This window comes from Lepus europaeus, chromosome 9 (assembly GCF_033115175.1).
Source record: "Lepus europaeus isolate LE1 chromosome 9, mLepTim1.pri, whole genome shotgun sequence".
Taxonomy (NCBI): Eukaryota; Metazoa; Chordata; class Mammalia; order Lagomorpha; family Leporidae; genus Lepus; species Lepus europaeus.
In genome coordinates, this window is record NC_084835.1 from 72,397,170 (window position 1) to 72,417,144 (window position 19,975).

The 19,975-nt window shown below is 40.5% G+C and overlaps 1 protein-coding gene and 1 non-coding gene across 6 annotated transcripts in view; one reads left to right on the forward strand and one right to left on the reverse strand.

Annotated features, from left to right (window-relative positions):
• OSBPL1A (oxysterol binding protein like 1A) overlaps window positions 1–19,975 on the reverse strand; it is a 229,282-nt gene that overhangs the window by 56,525 nt on the left and 152,782 nt on the right. For 3 of the 5 annotated variants that reach the window (XM_062201480.1, XM_062201482.1, XM_062201484.1), the window contains one exon: window positions 13,457–13,613. The exons of 1 other annotated variant lie outside the window; for it this stretch is intronic. In XM_062201480.1, coding sequence (XP_062057464.1) covers window positions 13,457–13,613 — 157 coding nt within the window. Of the gene's footprint in view, window positions 1–13,456; window positions 13,614–19,975 lie in introns of those variants that run through there. One more of the 5 variants, XM_062201485.1, reaches the window with a different exon arrangement.
• Window positions 6,013–6,117, forward strand: LOC133767351 (U6 spliceosomal RNA). Its single transcript, XR_009866839.1, has one exon. It is a non-coding gene; the product is annotated as a U6 spliceosomal RNA (small nuclear RNA).

The following is a 19,975-nucleotide window of genomic DNA, read 5'->3' on the forward strand; positions in this document are numbered from 1 at the left end:
CAGATTAGGTGGCCACACTAATAAGGGCAGTGGATGACCAAAGGCCTGTGGAGGGAGGATCACCTGGTAGGCCAGCAAACAGACAGCTGGGCAGAACTCTGCATGTACAATAAGCCGCAGCCCATGACCTAAAGACCTCCCACTAAGGCCACCTTCAACATACCATCATTGAATCAAGTGTCCAGCCTTAATCTAACAAACTGAGATTAACCTATTAATTGTTAACATAGGACTCTGGGGTTTAAATGTCTGCATGAGGAGGGGACCCAAATTATGCTCAAACAACAGCACTATTCTAAATCACAGGACCAGAACCAAACTCTCAAGAGGAAGCACACTACTGTCTCATGACCATAGTGCACCTTCACCCACTAGAAAATTCTGACAATATAATTAAGGTATTCAAAGACTCCAATCACTGAAGCACGATAGTAAAACAACAAACATTGCAGGGTCCATGCTCATACACTCTCTAAGGGGGCCTCCTATGCTGTGAACTGCTGGCTGCCCCACTGTTGAATGCTATGTGTCTCCCAAAGCTGTGCTTTGGCATTGGTAGGACATTAGGCTCAACCCCTTATCTGTACCTTAAAAGTGTGCGCATTCTCATTTCAAGTCATTTACATTTTCTACATTTGTCAGACATGGTAGCATCACACCCTAGCTGAGAACCAGTGTGTTTAACTAATGCAAGGCACTACCACATTAACAGAGTACTGACTTAGAGAGTATTAACCACAGTAAGATGGAAATCCGGCCTCAACACTGTTCTAAAGCAACATGACAGAATAGCAGATTATACCCGAGACAATGAGGCTATATCACATTTTATATGGTATGTTTTGAAAGGAGTTGTACATATACTATTTTCCCCCTGAAGATTGTAAAGCTGCAAGGCAAACAGAGGAAACTTCAAAGAACTTCTATGGGTTTTTAAAAACAATCACTTCCCTAAGCTATGTAACCTATAAATCCTGTAATTGGGGCTGGCACTGCAGTGTAGAAAATTAAGCCTCCATCTACAGTGCCGGCATTGCATAATGGCAACAGCTTGAGAATCGGCTGTTCCACTTCCAATCCAGCTGCCCACTAACGTGCCTGGGAAAGCAGAAGATGGCCCACGTACTTGGGCTCCTGCACCCATGTAGGAAACCCGAAAGAAGCTCCTAGCTTTGGCCTGGCCCAGCACTGGTCATTGCAGCCATGTTGGGAGTGAACCAGTGAGTGTCTGTCAGTCTCTCTCCTCTTCCTCCTGTATATTTCTGACTTCCAAATAAATAAGTAAAATCTTTTTAAAAAATTCTTAGAAAAAATGACATCTTCCCAAAAAAGGGTAAGTTCCTCCTGAGCAAAGCAAAGCAAACAATATAGAAGAAGTCAACGTCCCCAGAGGTAGTTTCTCCTTTTGGCAAGGATTAGACTGGCACTGCCCAAAGGGAAAGGGATATTTTAATGTATCTGTAGAGACCAAAATCTGTACACCATCAGAAGTCAAGATGCCTAATCTATGACTCATAAAATGTGGGCAAGGTAAACATGGGTTAAGGCAGACCACTAAGAAAGACTACATGACACTGAAAAGTAGCTCATAGGCACACACAGGTCTGAGCAGGGACAGGGAAGGGGCAAATCTATAAACGCAGGGAGATGCCAAGCAAGAATATGCATTCTAATAAATATTTAACTGTTTCTTTCTGTTGACATTTTGAGGATTGTAAGTGTGTATAAAGCAAACTTGAAATAGAAATTGGATATTTACCTAAGAGATTGAAAAAGTCTAGGGATCAAAAAGACAAAGTAATGAGACCTCTGTATGGGGAAAGTACTATCAAGGGACCTAGGAACAAAAACAGAGCTTAAAACCTCTAGTCACCTCTTGTTTACTTTCTGACAATGTAAGTTTGCAACCAGCTTTGTGCAGACTAGCCATATGTTTGTACTCTAAATAGAAGAAAAAAAATCCATGTTTCAGTTAAACCATAGTAGAAAATTTCTCTGTAAACTATAATGGAAATACAAAACTAGTTTTAAATACAGACAAATTTTTCTTATTTTACATTTACCAAAAGAAAAGTGTTCTAAGAGCAATACTTTCATTTCGGCTATTTCTAAAATTCCAGTTTCAAAGCACAATACAGGGGCCGGCACTGTGGCGCAGCGAGTTAAAGCCCTGGCCTGAAGTGCTAGCATCCCATATGGACTGTGGTTCTAGTCCTGGCTGCTCCTCTTCCAATCCAGCTCTCTGCTATAGTCTGGGAAAGCAGTAGAAGATGGCCCAAGTCCTTGGGTCCCTGCACCCAAGTGGGAGACCTGGAAGAAGCTCCTGGCTTCAGATTAGTGCAGCTCTGGTCGCTGTGGCCATCTGGGGATTGAACCAGCGGATGGAAGGACTCTGTCTCTATCTCTCTCTGTAACTCTTTCAAATAAAATAAAAATAAATCTTTTTTTTTTAAATAAAAGCACAATACAATCTTCCAAAACTCATTCAAACACATAAGAGAAAGGATGAAACTCCCATTGACCCACTTTTGCTCAGGGGTTCATCAGTTGTTAACATGACCTGACAGCTAATGAGCTAAAATCACCACGTATGTTTGCACAGATGATCTAATTTAATTATTACAGTGAGCCAACAAAATAACTCCTATTATTATGCACATTTTACAAATGAAGAGGTTCAGTTGTGAAGAAATTATAATTTGCACAAGGTCAGGAATATCTTAAAGCTTGGGATTCAAACCCAAATAACTCTTAGTAACTATGCTTTGCTAGTTCACCTATATTTTTCTTTTTTTTTATTTAGTAAATATAAATTTCCAAATTACAGTTTATGGATTACAATGGCTCCCCACACCCATAATTTCCCTCCCACTCGCACCCCTCCCATCTCCCGCTCCCTCTCCCATTCCATTCAAATCAAGATTCATTTTCAATTATCTTTATATACAGAAGATCGATTTAGTATATATTAAGTAAAGATTTCATCAGTTTGCTCCCACACAGAAACACAAAGTGTAAAATACTGTTTCAGTACAAGTTATAGCATTACTTCACATTGGACAACACATAAAGGACAGCCTATACTTTTCTTCAAATTAATTTATACATATGTGTGCAAAAAATTCAAGAATTAACAGGATATTGTATTTAATAGTGTTTATTAAAGGTTTTTAGTAAATGTATTTTTCATTGTATAGTAAGAATTATAAACTCTAAGAATTGCCTTTTTTCATGAAAAATGCAGGAAAAAACATTTTCAACCAATAACTCATGGAAATGCTAACTGTGGATCAGATGTTTAGTGCAGTGTTGTAGAAGCCACTTGAAATACCACATCCCATACTGGAATGCCTGGTTCAAGTCTCAGCTACTCTGCTTCCAATCCAGTTTCCTGCTAATGCACACTATGGGAAGGAGCAGATGATGGCCAAGTATTTGGGTTCTAGCCACCTGTGTAACAGAACCAGATGGAATTATGGGTCTGGCTTCAGCCTGGCCCAGACCTGGCTGCTGGGAGCATTTGAGGAGTGACCCAGCACACTGAAGGTTGCTCTCTCTCCCTCAATTCCCTGCATTTCAAATAAATGATAAATAAATGAAAAATAAAATAGATTGTAAATAAAAAATAAAGACACCTGGAAGATTATTATATAAGAGAAAGGCTTCAAATTGGCAGAAGGAAATAAAACTTGTAAATACATATGCAAGCAATATTGGATCACCCAAATAGGTAAAGTATCAATAGACTCCAACACAATAATAGTGAGAGAATTTCATACCTCATTTTCAGAAATGAACAGATTATCTAGACAGGAAATCAAAAAAGAACATAAGAGTTAAACTGCATCCAGGATCAACTGGACCTAACAGATATATACAGAACTTTCCACCCAACAGCTGAATACACAAACTTCTCAATAGTTCATAGAACATTTTCCAGGGAAGACATATGATGGGTCACAAAACAAGTCTCAACAAATAGAAATCCTATCAGGTATCTTTTCTGACCACATGTAATAGCTAGATAACAATGACAAGAAAAACTTTGGAAACCACAAATACCTGGAAATTTAAAAACTTTACTCGTGAATGGATCAAGTCAGAAATTTAGAAATTTCTTTTTTTTTTAATTTTTTTTTTTTGTTTGACAGGTAGAGTTATAGATAGTAAGAGAGAGAGAGAGAGAGAGAGAGAGAGAGAGAGAGAGAGAGAGAGAAAGGTCTTCCTTCCATTGGTTCACTCCCCAAATGGCCACCATGGCTGGTGCTGTGCCGACCTGAAGCCAGGAGCCAGGTGCTTCCTCCTGGTCTCCCATGCGGGTGCAGGGGCCCAAGCACTTGGGCCATCCTCCACTGCCCTCCCGGGCCACAGCAGAGAGCTGGACTGGAAGAGGAGCAACCAAGACTAGAACCCGGCGCCCATATGGGATGCTGGCGCAGCAGGTAGAGGATTAACCAAGTGAGCCACAGTGCTGGCCCCAGAAATTTCTTGATACAAATGAAAATGGCAACACAATACACTAAAATCTATGGGATATAGCAAATGTACTAAGAAGGAAGTTTACAGCAATCAATGTCTGCAGAAACACACACACACTCACATACAGAAAGATCTTAAACAACCTGTCACTGCACATCAAGGAACTAGAAAAACTTAGAACACATCAAATCCAAAACCTGTAGAAGGAAAGAAACAATAAAATTCAGAGCAGACAAATACAAAAAATTAATAAAGAACCGGCTCTTTGAAAAGAAACAAAATTAACTAGACAAACTAAGGAGAGAAAAAGATTCAATTACACAGAGAGAAAAAAGGAGAAATTACTACTGACAATACAGAAATATTAAAGACTGACAATGAGATTACTATGAACTATAGAGTAAAAATTCAATAACCTAGAGGAAGTGGACAAATTCTTCACATATACACCTAACAAGATATCATGAGAAAAGAGAATACCTAAACAGACCAATAACAAGTAGCAAGACTGAATCTATAGTAAAAAATTTCCCAACAAAGCAAAAGCCTAGACCATACAGCTTCACTGATGAATTCACCAAACCTTTAAAGAAGAATTAATACCAATCCTTCCTAAATTATTTAAAAAACAAAAAGAGGATGGAATTCTCCCAAATTCAATGAATGAGGCCAGCATTAACCCTGATATCAAACCCAGACCTGGACACAACAACAACAAAAAAGAAAGTTACAGGCCAATATACTTGATGAACACAGATGCAAAAATCCTCAACAAAATACTAGCAAACTGAATCCAACTGCACATTAAAATATTACTAACCATGATCAAGTGAGACTTAAAAGTTCAACATAAGCAAATCAAAAGATGCAACACACCATAGCAACAAAATGAAGGGCAAAAATGACATGATCATCTTAATAAAGGTCAGATATAATTAGCCAACAGCTAATGTCGTATTGAATGGTGAAAAGCTGAAGCTAAGATTTGAAACAAGACAAGGATGCTTACTTTTTACCACTTTTGTTCAACATGGTACTGAAAGTTCTAGCTAGAGCATTTAGATAATGTGGATTTTCCATTTCCTTATTAACATGAATGAGACAGTCAAGTAAATGTGAAAATATTTAAAAAGTATTTGTTAAGATTTATTTATTTATTTGAGGGTCACATTAGAGAGGGCAAGATGGGGAGAGATTTTCCATCTGCTGGTTCACTCCCCAGATGGCCACAATGGTCATGGCTCAGCCAGGCCAAAGCCTGGAACATCATCAGAGTCTCCCACGTGGGTACAGGGAGACATCTTCCACTGCTTTTCCCAGGTCACTAACAGGGAGCTGTATCAGAAGTGGTGCAACTGGGACACAAGCAGCCATCCATAAAGGATGCCTGCATTGCAGGCAGTGGCTTTATCAACTGTGTCACAAATGCCATCCATAAGATAGTTTTTTAAAATGTGTAACAGTACTGTGATTTGGAGGGGAGTATCTCAATATTTTCAAAGATACATAAAATTATTTAAAGATGAAATGAGAGCCTGCTTTGGTAGGACATATACTAAACTAAGAATGACACACACAAGATTAGTGTGGCTCTTGTGCAAGGATGACCAGTAAATTCATGAAGCATTACATGTTTTTTGGAGGACTAAGTGCAGGAGATATACTTAACAGCATGATGGCCACAGTTAATATCACTTGAAACAGATTTTTAAGTGTTCTCATCTCAACAAAGTATATAGGTCATGTGTTATTTAGCTTCATTTAGCCATTCCATGAAACATCTATCATTTTGAAAACCATAAACAACTTATTTGTCTACAAAAAACTATTTCCTGAAAAAATGGTAAAGACAAAATGAGTATATCAGATCTTTACAATTCAGAGGAAGTGGTGGATGAGGTGTGTGGAGAAAGCAAAGTTGGACATGTAACAATAAACGCTGAAGCTGAATGATGCTGAAAAGGGTTCATTACAATTTTCTCTCAAAAGACATGTTCGAAACATTCATAATATAATACAAAGTTGTTAAGATTGGGTGATAGGCCTGAAAATACATTCTTTATTTTTCTTCATACCCCTGGCAAACATCATCAGCTCATTAGCTATTTGCTATTTTATTCTTTCACACATAGCTTTACAGATTATGGCCACCCTAGAAAACTGCTCTTATTGGCCCACAATCATCACTGATCTAGAACAGATTAGAGCAAGCCCTTAGAGTCAGGTGAAAGTGTTCTCACCATCATTTGCTTACAGAAGACTCTAAGAAGACTTTGTGGCTTTCCAAAGTTTTTTTTTTGACAGGCAGAGTGGACAGTGAGAGAGAGACAGAGAGAAAGGTCTTCCTTTTGCTGTTGGTTCACCCTCCAATGGCCGCCGCGGTAGCTGCAGCCGGCGCACCACGCTGATCCGATGGCAGGAGCCAGGGGCTTATCCTGGTCTCCCATGCGGGTGCAGGGCCCAAGCACTTGGGCCATCCTCCACTGCACTCCCTGGCCACAGCAGAGAGCTGGCCTGGAAGAGGGGCAACCGGGACAGGATCGGTGCCCCGACCGGGACTAGAACCCGGTGTGCCGGCGCTGCAAGGCGGAGGATTAGCCTATTGAGCCACGGCGCCGGCTCTTTCCAAAGGTTTTAAAGAGCCTCAGGCTGCCAAAGTAATGTGTCCAGGATTAGCAGCAGGATAACAAAGGTGGGCCTGTGAGACTCTGAGCCTCAGCCTTTGCTCCCAGAGTCATTCCTCTATTTGCTTTTTTTTTTTTTTTTTTCTTTTCTGCATAGAGACAGAGAGAGTTATAGACAGAGAGAGGAAGGTCTTCCTTCCGTTGGTTCACTGCCCAAATGGCCGCTACGGCCGGCACGCTGTGCCGATCCTAAGCGAGGAGCCAGGTGCTTCCTCCTGGTCTCCCATGTGGGTGCAGGGCCCAAGCACCTGGGCCATCTTCCACTCCCTTCCCAGGCCACAGCAGAGCTGGACTGGAAGAGGAACAACTGAAATTCAGCGCCCCGACTATTTGCTTTTTAAACCACCACAGGCCAAGGTGAATGTTCTGTGGAAAGATGTCTCACAGTCTTCCTAGAGTAATTTCTGACAATAAACTCAGCAACCCATCTGAATTTGTGAAGTAAGTGATCATGAATCTAGACTCCAAGCACCTTTTTAAAAATTTTCTCACACACCCCAAGGGATCCCATGGCCTACCAGCTGTTAGTTTTAGAAAAGATATCTGCTGGATGACTAGCCCGCACTTGCCCAGCTGGCACTTTTATTTATTGAGAAATCGCCAAATTTATTTCTGTAGGAGAGAGGGATGTCACATGTAATCAGCGTGGTCTGTTTTTTTTTTTTTTTTTGTCCTCTCCTTCAGCTACTGCCACCCTCCTTGCCAAAGTGTCCCAACCTCCACTGGCCTCTGACAACTGACACTCCCAATCTCAGGACTGCCAACGGTCTGCCTACTTGGCAGTGCAGTGGGACCCTTGCCCAACCTCCATGCCTCTTAGAGTATCAAGCATCGTCTTTCCTGGTTACTGCTCTCAGAGCTCCACTGCCTGCCCCTTGATACCGACAGATATTTCCTCCCTTGGGTTGGCTGAGGCCGGCCTGTGCGCTGGTTGTCTAAAGAGGCAGAGCCCAGAGCACAGCTGCTTAGCCTCTAGTGATGACCCTTCTCACTGCAGTCCTCTGCCTTCAGGACAAGTATATACTCAGGGGCAGGGAAAAGACAGGGTGGGATGAGGGCAGCAGACTCCCAAGCTCTCTGGACCACTGCTCACTGCAGCCCTTCGAACCTCCTGGGTCCTTTTGAAACTCAAGAGATGTTGATTCAGTGCTCATCACTATGTAACAAGCAGGAGTTACCCCAAAAGTGTCCTGACAGACAGTTTTTCTGCCCAGGGAGCCATGGGATCTTTGGGTGGGGTGAATCATTACTAAACGTGCACACTGACCTAATCAAGTCCGAGGCAGACCATATCTGTGAGGAGTAACACTTCAAAACCAAGGTGGTTTTATTCTACTGATTAAATATATTCAGAATGGAATATTTTTTTTAAATTAATTTATTTTTTTTGACAGGCAGAGTGGACAGTGAGAGAATGATAGAGAGAAAGGTCTTCCTTTGCCGTTTGTTCACCCTCCAATGGCACACCGTGCTGATCTGAAGCTAGGAGCCAGGTGCTTCTCCTGGTCTCCCATGGGGTGCAGGGCCCAAGTACTTGGGCCATCCTCCACTGCACTCCCGGGCCACAGCAGAGAGTTGGCCTGGAAGAGGGGCAACCGGGACAGAATCCGGCGCCCCGACAGGGACTAGAACCCGGTGTGCTGGCAGAGCATTAGCCTATTGAGCCTCGGCGCCGGCCCAGAATGGAATACTTTTTATTTACTACCACCACCACCACCATTTTCTTAATCTAATCTTATCTCCTGGAAGATACTGTATTAGCTGGTGTTTGCAATCTCTGCTTGACTTCAATCTGTCAGTGCATTCCATGTATGCATTCCTCATACACAGAAGGCAACTGTTTTACTCCTTTTACTGGGGCTCCTACAAATTCAACTCTAAAGCAGTGATGAATGGAATAAAGCTAAATAATCATCTGGACTCCTACCATTTCAGCAAAATAAACCTTTGAGATGTTTAGCCACATTTGCTATAGAAGGCTTTAGTTTACACTCAGATGAAAAGTATTTAACTTTACTCTTTTACATGTAAGTGTCCAATTCATCTAGACTTCATATGTATGTATTATTTCCAGATCAAGGGAATAATCAAATGCCATTAAGCAAACCATCCGTTCTTTCCGTAACTAACTGTGGTGTTAGTGCTATCACATATACTAGGTTTCCTTACATGTAGGGGTCCCCGGGACTTTTTGTTCCATCCCATAGGTCAGTTTGCCTGTAGGACAATTCCACACTAAAGATTCATCATCAACTTAGACATCTGGCGGGGAAACTGCCTTGTTTTCCTTTGACCGGACTCCTGAGCGGTATCTTGACTCCTCAAAGTCCTTTGTACTCAAATATACATTTTGGAATCCAATTTCCACCTTCCATGGAAAAGGACATTGTGATTTTAATTAAAATTACATTGAGTATACAGATCAATTCAGCAGAACATTTTTGTGATAATGAATTTTTCTTTCCAGTAAGTTTTGTGTCTTTCAGTAAGTTTGTTGTTAAGATTTATTTCCATGTATGTAGCTTTTTAATACCTGTTCTAAAATACCTCTTTATCCCAGTTTTATTCGCAGTTCCTGGCTGATTTTATAAAGTAATCCTACCAAACTTTCGTACTAACTCTAATGACTTCTCTACGGATACTATAAGCTATCTAAGCAGACAATCACACACCATCACCTATGGGTAATGACAATTTTGTTTATTTCTAAATTGTGGGTGTGTGCTATGCCTCCAAACAATACTGCATAGAAATGGTAAGAGCAGGCATCTTGTAAGAACTGTTTGAATATCTCATCAAGCAAATTGTTGTAACTCAACCAGGCTAAAGAGATTCTCTTCTACTGTGGTTAGCTAAAATACTTATTAATTATAAATAGCAATTTAATTGTACTGACTTTTTCAATCTATTAGGATGATTATATGGCTTCTCCTTTAATCTATAAATGCTATTTATACAGTAAATGACATTTATAAAATCCTAACATGAATCCAACATTTTCAGATTCTGACTAACATACTCCACATTAGTACCCTTTATCCAGTATCAAATGACATGGTTGAAATAAATATCAGTATCTTTACCAAGAGCCAGTGCTGTGGTGTAACGGGTTAAGCCACCATCTGTAGCACTGGTATCCCATATGGGCGCCTGTTCAAGTCCCAGTTGCTCTACTTCCCATCTAGCTCCCTGATAATGGCCTAGGAAAGCAGGGAAGATAGTCCAAGTGCTTGGGCCCCTGTACCCACATGGGAGACTCTAAAGAAGCTCCTGGCTCCTGGCTTCAGATTGGCTCAGCTCTGGCCATTGTGGCCACTTGGAAAGTGAACCAGAAGATGGAAGACCTCTTTCTCTGTCTCTCTATCTGCCTCTCAAATAAATAAATAATCCTTTAAAAAATAAAAGGTACCAAATATAACACCTTGGGCAAAATGTCTAACACATTAGAAGATGAGCACTCATAATAAATTTAATAAATTATGTTCAAGTGCAGAGATTTCTCCTATAGAATGCAGTCAAGATGACAATTCAGTCCCCTAAAGATAAACCAGACAACAACATGGTGTAGACTCATTTACATAAAGCAAGTTGATATATTTTCTGGAAAAAGGTGCCATCAAATGAAGATGGTGGCTTTTTTTTTTTTTAGCAATTTCTAAATTAAATTTCTATTGCAAAAATGGTTACATAGCTTAAAAAAAACAAAGGTTGAAAACTCTTGTTCTACTGTATTAGCAAATTAATTTGGCCAGGATTTAATCTTTTATATGTGAACCATAATTAGTAAGTATTTTCATTTCCCATTAAAAATATACATTTTCTTTCTTTCCTACATTTTATAATATACTCCCACATCTCTCTTCCTAAATTATAAAGTATGTATTTAACAGGCAAGAGGTAAACTGGTAGTATGGGATAGTGGTGAGTCAAGACTTTTCACTAGAAAGTTAGTGAGTAAATTATTTTTCAATATTAAAAAAATATATTGCAAAGTCAAGACATATTTCACAGAAACTTTAAGGGTAAAATAGAAGATTTAAAGTACATGATCACTTTAGGCCATTCCCCATCTTCTAAAACATCACCAAAACAAAAACCAATACAAATTATCCATAGCAATATAATAATTGCCTGTTATAAACACAGATTACTAATAATGCAATTTAGGGTGCAGGCAAGAGAGATTTGATAACACAGGCAATGTTTTCCCTATTGTAAAATTTAACTTTTTAATTATATTTAGTATTTACTGTTAATTTAACTAGAGGAGTACTTTATGGAAAAAAACCAGCTTTTTAGAAACTACTGTAAAAGCTACTTTGTAAAACTAGTCCATTGTGGGATGAGCATTTGGCAGAGCAGTTAAGAAGCTGCTTGGGACACCTACATCCCATATGAGGGTTCAAGTCCCAGCTCCACTTCTGGTTCTAGCTTCCTACAAACGCACACCTGGGAGACAGTAGATGACGGCTCAAGTACTTAAGTCCTTGCCACCCATGTATGTGACCTGGATGGAATTTTGGGCTCCTGGTTAGGCCTGTTCTAGCCCTAGCTGCTATAGGCCTTGGGGGAGTGAACCAGTGAATGGAAGAGCACTTTTAAATAAAATCAGTAACTTTTTTTTTAACAGATGCATCTTGTTTATTACTTTAGCTTTTCTGGTTAGATCCCTATTTAGTTGCATTTTTTTGTATTCTTCCTTAGTGATATGTCCTAATTTCATTTTTTTTTGAACATTTTCATCTTAGCTTTCACATCTGTACCATTTTGGCTTTAACTAAAAGGGAATATAGAATATATGAATATGATGTAACTTTGTAAAATAACTATTGTCATGACAGTAGCATACATACAAAAGGGCTTCCAGGTCCTGAAAATCAGCCAAGAAACCCCAAGTCACAGCATGGACAGCATCAAAGGACTGAGTTCACACTGGTATTTTCATAATTATAGCCAGTATCCGTATACTTCTGGGAACTTTTCAAAGATCTCATCTGTTAACTAACCTGTGTTCTCACTGGGTTGGCATGATGTATGAGAGTAATTCAAAAAGTTCATGGAAAATGTATGTTAATGAAAAACTATGCATGGATTTCAAAAAATATCTGCACCATAATAAACTTATCTTTTAATTCTGTTTTCCCACAAACACTTAGAAGTACTCTCATCTGTGCTGAGTTAAAGGTTGCCTGCTCTTTAGAACCTAGTAGACCACTCAGGTTTACTGTTGGGTAGTCCATGTCCTGGACTTCAGCAGAGCTCACAGTGACTGCAAAAGGAAATCAGGAAAGACATTCACTGGCAGTCACAAAATGTACAATGGTGAACTCAAAGACAACCATTTACCAGCAAGTTCATATAACAGCCTCTAACCCAACAAAAAAATATTGCCTTTCTCTTAATTACTCAAACTATCATTTAGAAATAATTATAAACAGACTTTTTGTTTACATGAGAAATGTTCATAAACCAGAGAAGTGATGTATTTGCTTTTTCTAGAACAGTTGAGACCAGTTGTGGCTAAAACTGTAGTATACAAAAATGGAGTTACACAATCTCCGACTATTAAACAAACAGCTGTCCTGTAGAAATCAACCATTTATAACTCCTTACCCAAAAATGATTTTTATGATGACAGCATGATCCTTCCTGCACTGATAATTACAATTTACAAGGTATTTTACGATATGAGTACCAGTACATACATAAGCCTCTGTGTCTGTAAACATGTGCTGAAACTAGAGACCTGAGGTGTCTGTTACACTGCATTCAATTGGGACAACCTCTAGGACTAAACCAGCAAGGGAATAAAACTACACTAACGCTATGAGACAGTATAAAACAGGTATGTTCAGCAAACTCTGGGTCTGAATAACTTTAAATTTAACTAATCCATGTCAATGGGCTGCCAATATTACCATTCATTCTTAACAAAACCAAGATCAGATCAGATAACTAGAAACTAAAATAGCATTGGGAGGCAGAGTCATAAAAGATGAAAAAGGGAACACGCATCTATTTCAATAGGTAGTTCTGAATAACCTTTCTAAATCGCCAACCAAAGGACTTAAATGCTTCCCTGAGGACGTAGCCGCCAAAACCCAAATGTGCCTTGTTCCTACAATTACTGTGATAGTATCTTCAATGAATGAAGAGGGAAGTACTGAAGTTACAATCCCTTCACGGAGGTGTTATGGTAGTACAGATACCCAATACATAATACACCTCTTCAAGAAGCCAAATTTATGTTACAACAGAAAGCCAGCTGCAGTCAGTGTTACAGGGTCCCCTACCTGTGCTTCTTGATGCCATTGGAGAGAGCATCTCCACCGCCACAGTCCTTCCCCTCAGACATCCTGGGTCTGCAACTGCTCAGGTGCTGTCCTTCCTTGTCCAGGGACTGTGCTGTCACTGCTTCCAGCCTACTCAGGGACTGCTCCGACTCGGAATCTGTGGCAGAGTAGGTTCATGGTTAATGACTTGAACTCTGGTGTGAGGCTGCAGCAACAATGGATATCTCCCTCAATGCATCAGGCTTTGAAACCTAAGCAGCCTACTTTGTTCTTCAATAATCCATCCGTTAACTACCTCCTCAGGGATTTTAGAGAACCTGCACCCAATAAGGCCAAAGAGGATTTGTGAAACAGATGTATGCTTACATAAACTTACAATTAAACAGATTTCACATATTAAAGGAGTCTTCCAAAGATTACCCAATTCTTTAAGAAATGATATTCACTGGTCCGCCCTCAAATTTCTATTTTTTAATCTTCCCTCTCAAAGCATCTTCAACTTTTTAAAAGCTCATATATAATTAAAAGACTGCAGTTCTATTTATTAAAATTTAAATGATGCTCAATACTGCAGTTACAAATTTTTTTTTTACAATTACTTTTTTCTATAGGTTGTGCTGGTACAGTAGTTTTAAGATGCCACTTGGGAAATCTACATCCTCTATAAAAGTGCCAGGGTTTGAGTCCCAGCTGTCTCTCACTCCAACTTTTTTCTAATATGCACCATGGGAGATATCAAGTAATGGTACAAGTACCACCCATGAGGGAGACTGGAATGAGTTCCATATTCTTGACTTTAGCCTGGCCCAGCATAGACTGTTGCCCGCATTTGAGGAGTGAACCAGTAGATGAAAGATCTTTTTCCCTCTCCTTCTCTGTCTCTCTGCCTTGCAAATAAATAAAATTAAAAGTAATTTTAAAACTTTTGCCAGTATTCAATTATTTAAAAGCTCAACAGCTAAAGCCCAACACGTCCATATACTAATTATTAGGCAGGCATTAGGATGGGAAATCACATTGTCAATTGTCCTATGCATTCAGAATGGAGGCATCTGTTTGGGAATAACTTATTTTTGGACAATCCACCATAGTTTTCATGCACTTTCCCATTCTCCCATCTACTTGGAGCAGCTCAAGGATGCTCTGAGGAAGGCAAAAGTTCAGTGGAGTTATCAATAAGTGTGCTAATGGTCTCAGGTCTTATAGTGGGTGAACCAGAATGCGAATCCAAGCTGCCTGACTCCTTGTATAACACTGAATTTCAGCTCAAAACTGTCATTCAGTCTCCACAAAACTTTAAAGGAAGCCTGAGTTCTTTTTAAAATGAAAATTCAAGACAACTTGTAACTTGCCATTTTGGCTATCCACTCATCTGTCCTCAGAGAAAGACTGTGACACACATTCAAGCAAACTTCTTTAAACACATTTATTGACAATCTGCTAAATTTGGATTGTAGATAAACTGTACAGGAAGTATAAAAATTGAGAGTCTTCTTTCCCCTGTAGGAATTCCATAATTCAGCCAAAATCAGGAGCCATTCAGAAGAACAGCTGTTGGGCCAGTACAAGTATGGGTTGGATGGTGCGGTATACCTTTGGCTCCGAATACCACACCCTTCAAAATGTTAAGTTACCTGCAGAAAGATTTTCAATATTGGGCAAGTTCTTTCTATTTCCGTAAATACAACTATCGGAATTTCTGAAAGCACAGCCTTGTTGTATTGTTCACCTCATAACAAAGAAACACACAGCAAGCCTCCTCTTGTCACTCTCCCCACCTCGCCCCTCCGCCCTGTGCCCCATCCATATTTTTGCTTGCTATAGTTTCAGCAACCCATGATCAGCTATGGCACAAAAGTACTAAATGGAAAACTCCAGAAACAAAGAATTCTTAAGTTTCCCTTTGTGAAACATCTTGAGAAGTGTGATGAGATCCTGCATCATCCTGCTCCACTCACCAGGATCGAGGGCACATGGGGCAGAGTGGGCATCAGTTTTCTGAAGCAGGCAGACAGGTATCAGCAAGGGCTAGGAAGAAAAAGTGGTGCTAACAGTGAATCTTTATTAAGAAAAAATATGAACCCTCAAAAACAGTGTTCAGGTGGAGAGAATGAGCTGCTTCAAGGGAAAGGCAGAAACAAAGCCTGAATCAGAGATGATGGACTGCAGCAGTCCTGGGGGTGGGAGGGCTGGGTTTTTCCATCTACGATATAAAATTCATAAGAAAAAACTCAGAATTTAAAGAGTTGAACAAAATGATTTTGTCTGAGCTCATGTTATTTAAGATGCATTATTAGTTTATAATTTAGATGTCATGAAAATAAAAAAGCAATCAAACAAAAACCCTCAAGCATTTATGAAACATTACTCTGCACAGGACACTGTGTGTGCCATTTAAGAGACACAAATCAAAAGACAGGGACATGCCCACATAAACAGATATTTTTAACAAAAAGCAGATGTACAGTAAACACCAAACAAGAGACGCTAAGAATTTCCATGAAGCAAATACAGACTTTTCCCAAAACAAGATTTCAAGGCCGGGAAAACTTAAGTGGAAGACATGCTACCTTCACCTGGATCAGCCACCTGAGGAACCATCCCTCAGGGTACACCACGGGAGGGCACCACAGACCCTCATTCTCCCTGGCGAGCAGCACTCGACTCACTCGGTTTCCCCTCTCTTCTTGTCCATCTCCCTTTTACTATCTGGCTCCCTGTTCCTGTTCCTCTACCTCTTCTCTCTCTACCCATCCTTACTTCTCTCAACTTTGCTCACAAGTTCCTTCTAACACAATCAGACGCTCCTCACTCTCCCTTGGAAGACTCACAAAGGTCACTGATTATCCATATTGCAAACTCCCTGGCTACTTTTAAATTCTTTCTTTTGCTTATCTGCCACTGCTTAATTCGTTCCTCCTCTCCTTGCATCATGTGCAAAGCACATGGGATTCACAGAACAATAAGATCTGGTCCCTGCCTGTGGTCAGGCAGAGGTAGACTAGGGAAGAAATGAGTTCAGTAAATTTTCCTAGGTGCAATAACAGAAGCTTGAGTGGGGGCAGCAGGCCACAGGGGAGGTATCTATCAATTTTACAGAGTGGAGAAGAATGTGTCAGCAGAGGGTTGTGGCTGATAAGTGAGCTGAAGAAACTGACAAGGAGGAAGACTGGGGAGAAGAGTTACAAGCCAGGAACCATACAAGCAAAGAGCAGCTTGACAGTGCCGGGAGGAGTGTGGTAGGCAGGAAGATGGCAGGGGATGACCAGGAGTAGAGGGGTGGCGTCTGTCATGGAGCTGACTATTACAATAAAGAAAAACCAAAGCCAAGCAGCAGGAGAAGGAGAATACAAAGAGAAGCTAGGGATGAGGTTGTTCCCCAAAGGTCAACCACAAACTCTGAAATTCCTAGCTCCAAAGGCAAAGAAGGAAAGGTGATCACCACATGACTTACAGTGCCAGTGAGACAGAGTAACCAGTTCCTTAAAAACCATATTCAGTTATTTCTAGTACTATGAACAGAGCTGTTTGATGCATGTAATATGAAAAAGTTTTGACTAACTTCATTGGTAGTAGAGAATCATTCTTAACAGACCAAGCCTTCCTAGAATTAATCATATCAATCTGCCCATCTCCAGTATACCACAGATGTGGAGACCCACAAATATTCTTAGCCATAGCCACCTATGGAGGCTCACTAATCAAGGTCAAAGCCTACCCACAGCAGTCATTTTCAAGTATCCCCAAGAAGTGAATCAGTGAGAGATCTCAGTGCCTCTCAGGTCGTGATTCTATCATAAAAGTGCAGGTTTTTCAATTTTTCACATATGTAAGTATCAAATAGGCCAGGCTCTCCACTGTCCAATGCTGCCAGGTAATACATTGATGCCATAGTGCAAAGCATACAGCACAGGAACAGGTGTGCTCCATGCCACCCCTGTGTGGGTAAGTACTCTCAGGAAGGAGTGCTTAAGGTGCAGGAATTTAATCTTGGGATGATGAAACCACTCTGGAGATACACAGTGGTGACGGTTGCTCAACAATGCAAATGTACTTTATCCCACTGAACTGTATACTTAAAAATGGTTAAGGTGGTGGCAGGAGTTTGGCACAGCAGTGAAGATATTACTTGGGCCCACATTCACATAATGGAGTGCTTTGGTTCAAGTCCTGGCTCCTCCACCTCCAATCTAGCTTCTGATAATGTGCCTCCTGGGAGGCAGCAGATTCAGGTTCTTGAATCCTTGCCACCCACCTGAGAGACCCGGATGGAGTTCCAGTCTCTTGGCTTCAGCCTGGCCCAGCCCTGGCTACTTATGGCAGGCATTTGGGAGTGAACCAGTAGAGGGAAATCTCTGTCTCTGTCTGCCTTTCAAATAAAATGAAAATAAATTTAAAAGATTTTAAAAGTTGGCAAATTTTACGTTATGTGTATCCTACTATTTTAAGAAACTTATCAGCAGCAACAAAAGAAATGCAAAATCCCAAGCAAACATCTGTCAATCCAAGGCCAAAGATTTATCATGTTGGATAGAAGAACTATATACTCAGGTCCTATTAACTCTCATTTAAACACCAATAACAAAGGATAACCACAGAGAAGCAAAGTCAGGTGATTTTTCTACAGACTTACTTTTCATCACAACAGAATGAAACTTATGTTAATGATATATGTAATTAGATTTCGAAAAACATTAGCCTTACAGTATCCTTATTTCCCACACAATTATCTTCTTACAAATGTATTTCTGGAGTAAGTGAAGCCTCTCAAAAAAATCTCAGGATACTTTATTAATTCCTAAAAAACAGGGTAGGGGATTTATGAAACAGTCCTAAATTTTACCAAATTTTTGATGGGTAATTAGGAAAATCAGTATAGTGCTGAGTAATGCAGGAAATGGCCAATTGCATGTATACTGATCTGTAGGTTAATTCCAACCTGGTTCCAAAAGGACTCATGACTGAACTGATAATTACTGCATATTTTATAGAAAAATGTCAGAATAACACTTGACCAACAGACTATATTTTACAAGAGAAACATGCTAGCTTATAGAGAACAATGTACACAGAATCTCTGTGTAATTTACTCCTCATTTAAAATAGTATTGATAGAACAGCTAAAAATCCCCAAGTATATTTATTTTTAGAAAGATTTAATAAATATAAATTTCATAGGTATAGCTTTGGGAATTTAGCAGTTCTTCCCTTCATACCTGCCCTCCCACCCTCACTCCCATCCCACCTCCTACTCCCTCTCCCATCCCATTCTTCATTAAGATTCTTTTTTTTTTTTTATTTGACAGATAGAGTTAGACAGTGAGAGAGATAGAAAGAAAGGTCTTCCTTCCGTTGGTTCATCCTCCAAATGGCCACAACAGCCGGAGCTATGCCGATCCAAAGCCAGGAGCCAGGTGCTTTCTCCTGGTCTCCCATGCGGGTGCAGGGGCCCAAGCACTTGGGCCATCCTCCACTGCCTTCCTGGGCCACAGCAGAGAGCTGGACCGGACTAGAACCTGGCGCCCATATGGGATGCTGGCACCACAGGCGGAGGATTAACCAAGTGAGCCACGGCGCTGGCCTTATTAAGAGGCATTTTTAACCCAAGTTTATTTTAACATAACACATCTCAAATGGCCTAGGTCTTTAAAGTTCTGTTTATATTAGAACCAATAAATATTTTAGATAGATTTCAGATTGACTGTAGTCCTCTTTGTCCTTCAAATAGGATAGAAGGCAATGGCTGTGATTCAGTGAATTTACTTTTATTTTAAAATTAGGAGGATGGGCCAGCATCGGGGCTCAGCATGTTAAGCTATCACCTGTGATGCCAGCATCCCTTACAAGAACTGGTCAAATCCCAGTTGCTCTACTTCCTATCCAGCTCCTTGATCATGTACCTGGCAAAGCAGTGGAAGACGTCAAGAGTGCTTTGGTCCCTGTTACCCACATCGTAGACCCACATAGAGTTCCTGGCTCCTGGCTTCAGCCTGGCCCAGCTCTGATTGTTGCGGCCATTTTGAGCAGGGAACTAGTGTATGGAAGAGTTTCAGAGCTATCTCTAAATCTACCTTTCAAATAAAAAAGATTTATTTATTTTACTTGAAAGTCAGAACCACACAGAGAGAGGAGAGGCAGAGAGAGAGAGAGAGAGGTCTTCCATCCGATGGCTTACTCCCCCGATTGGCCACAACGGCCAAAGCTGCGCCAATCCGAAGCCAGGAGCTTCCTCCAGGTCCCCAAGGACTTGGGCCATCCTCCACTGCCTTCCCAGGCCATAGCAGAGAGCTGGGCAGGAAGTGGAGCAGCCAGGTCTCGAACCAGTGCCTACATGGGATACCAGAGCCCCAGAACACGGTGTTAACCTGCTGCTCCACAGGCTGGCCCCTCAAATAAATAAATCTTAATAAATAAATAAAGTTAGGAAGATTCTGACCCCTATCCTAGTTTTTTTTTTTTTTTTTGGACTGGGGGAACTTTTCAGTTGCTGATTGTTAATTTTTCAGACTATTAATAGGT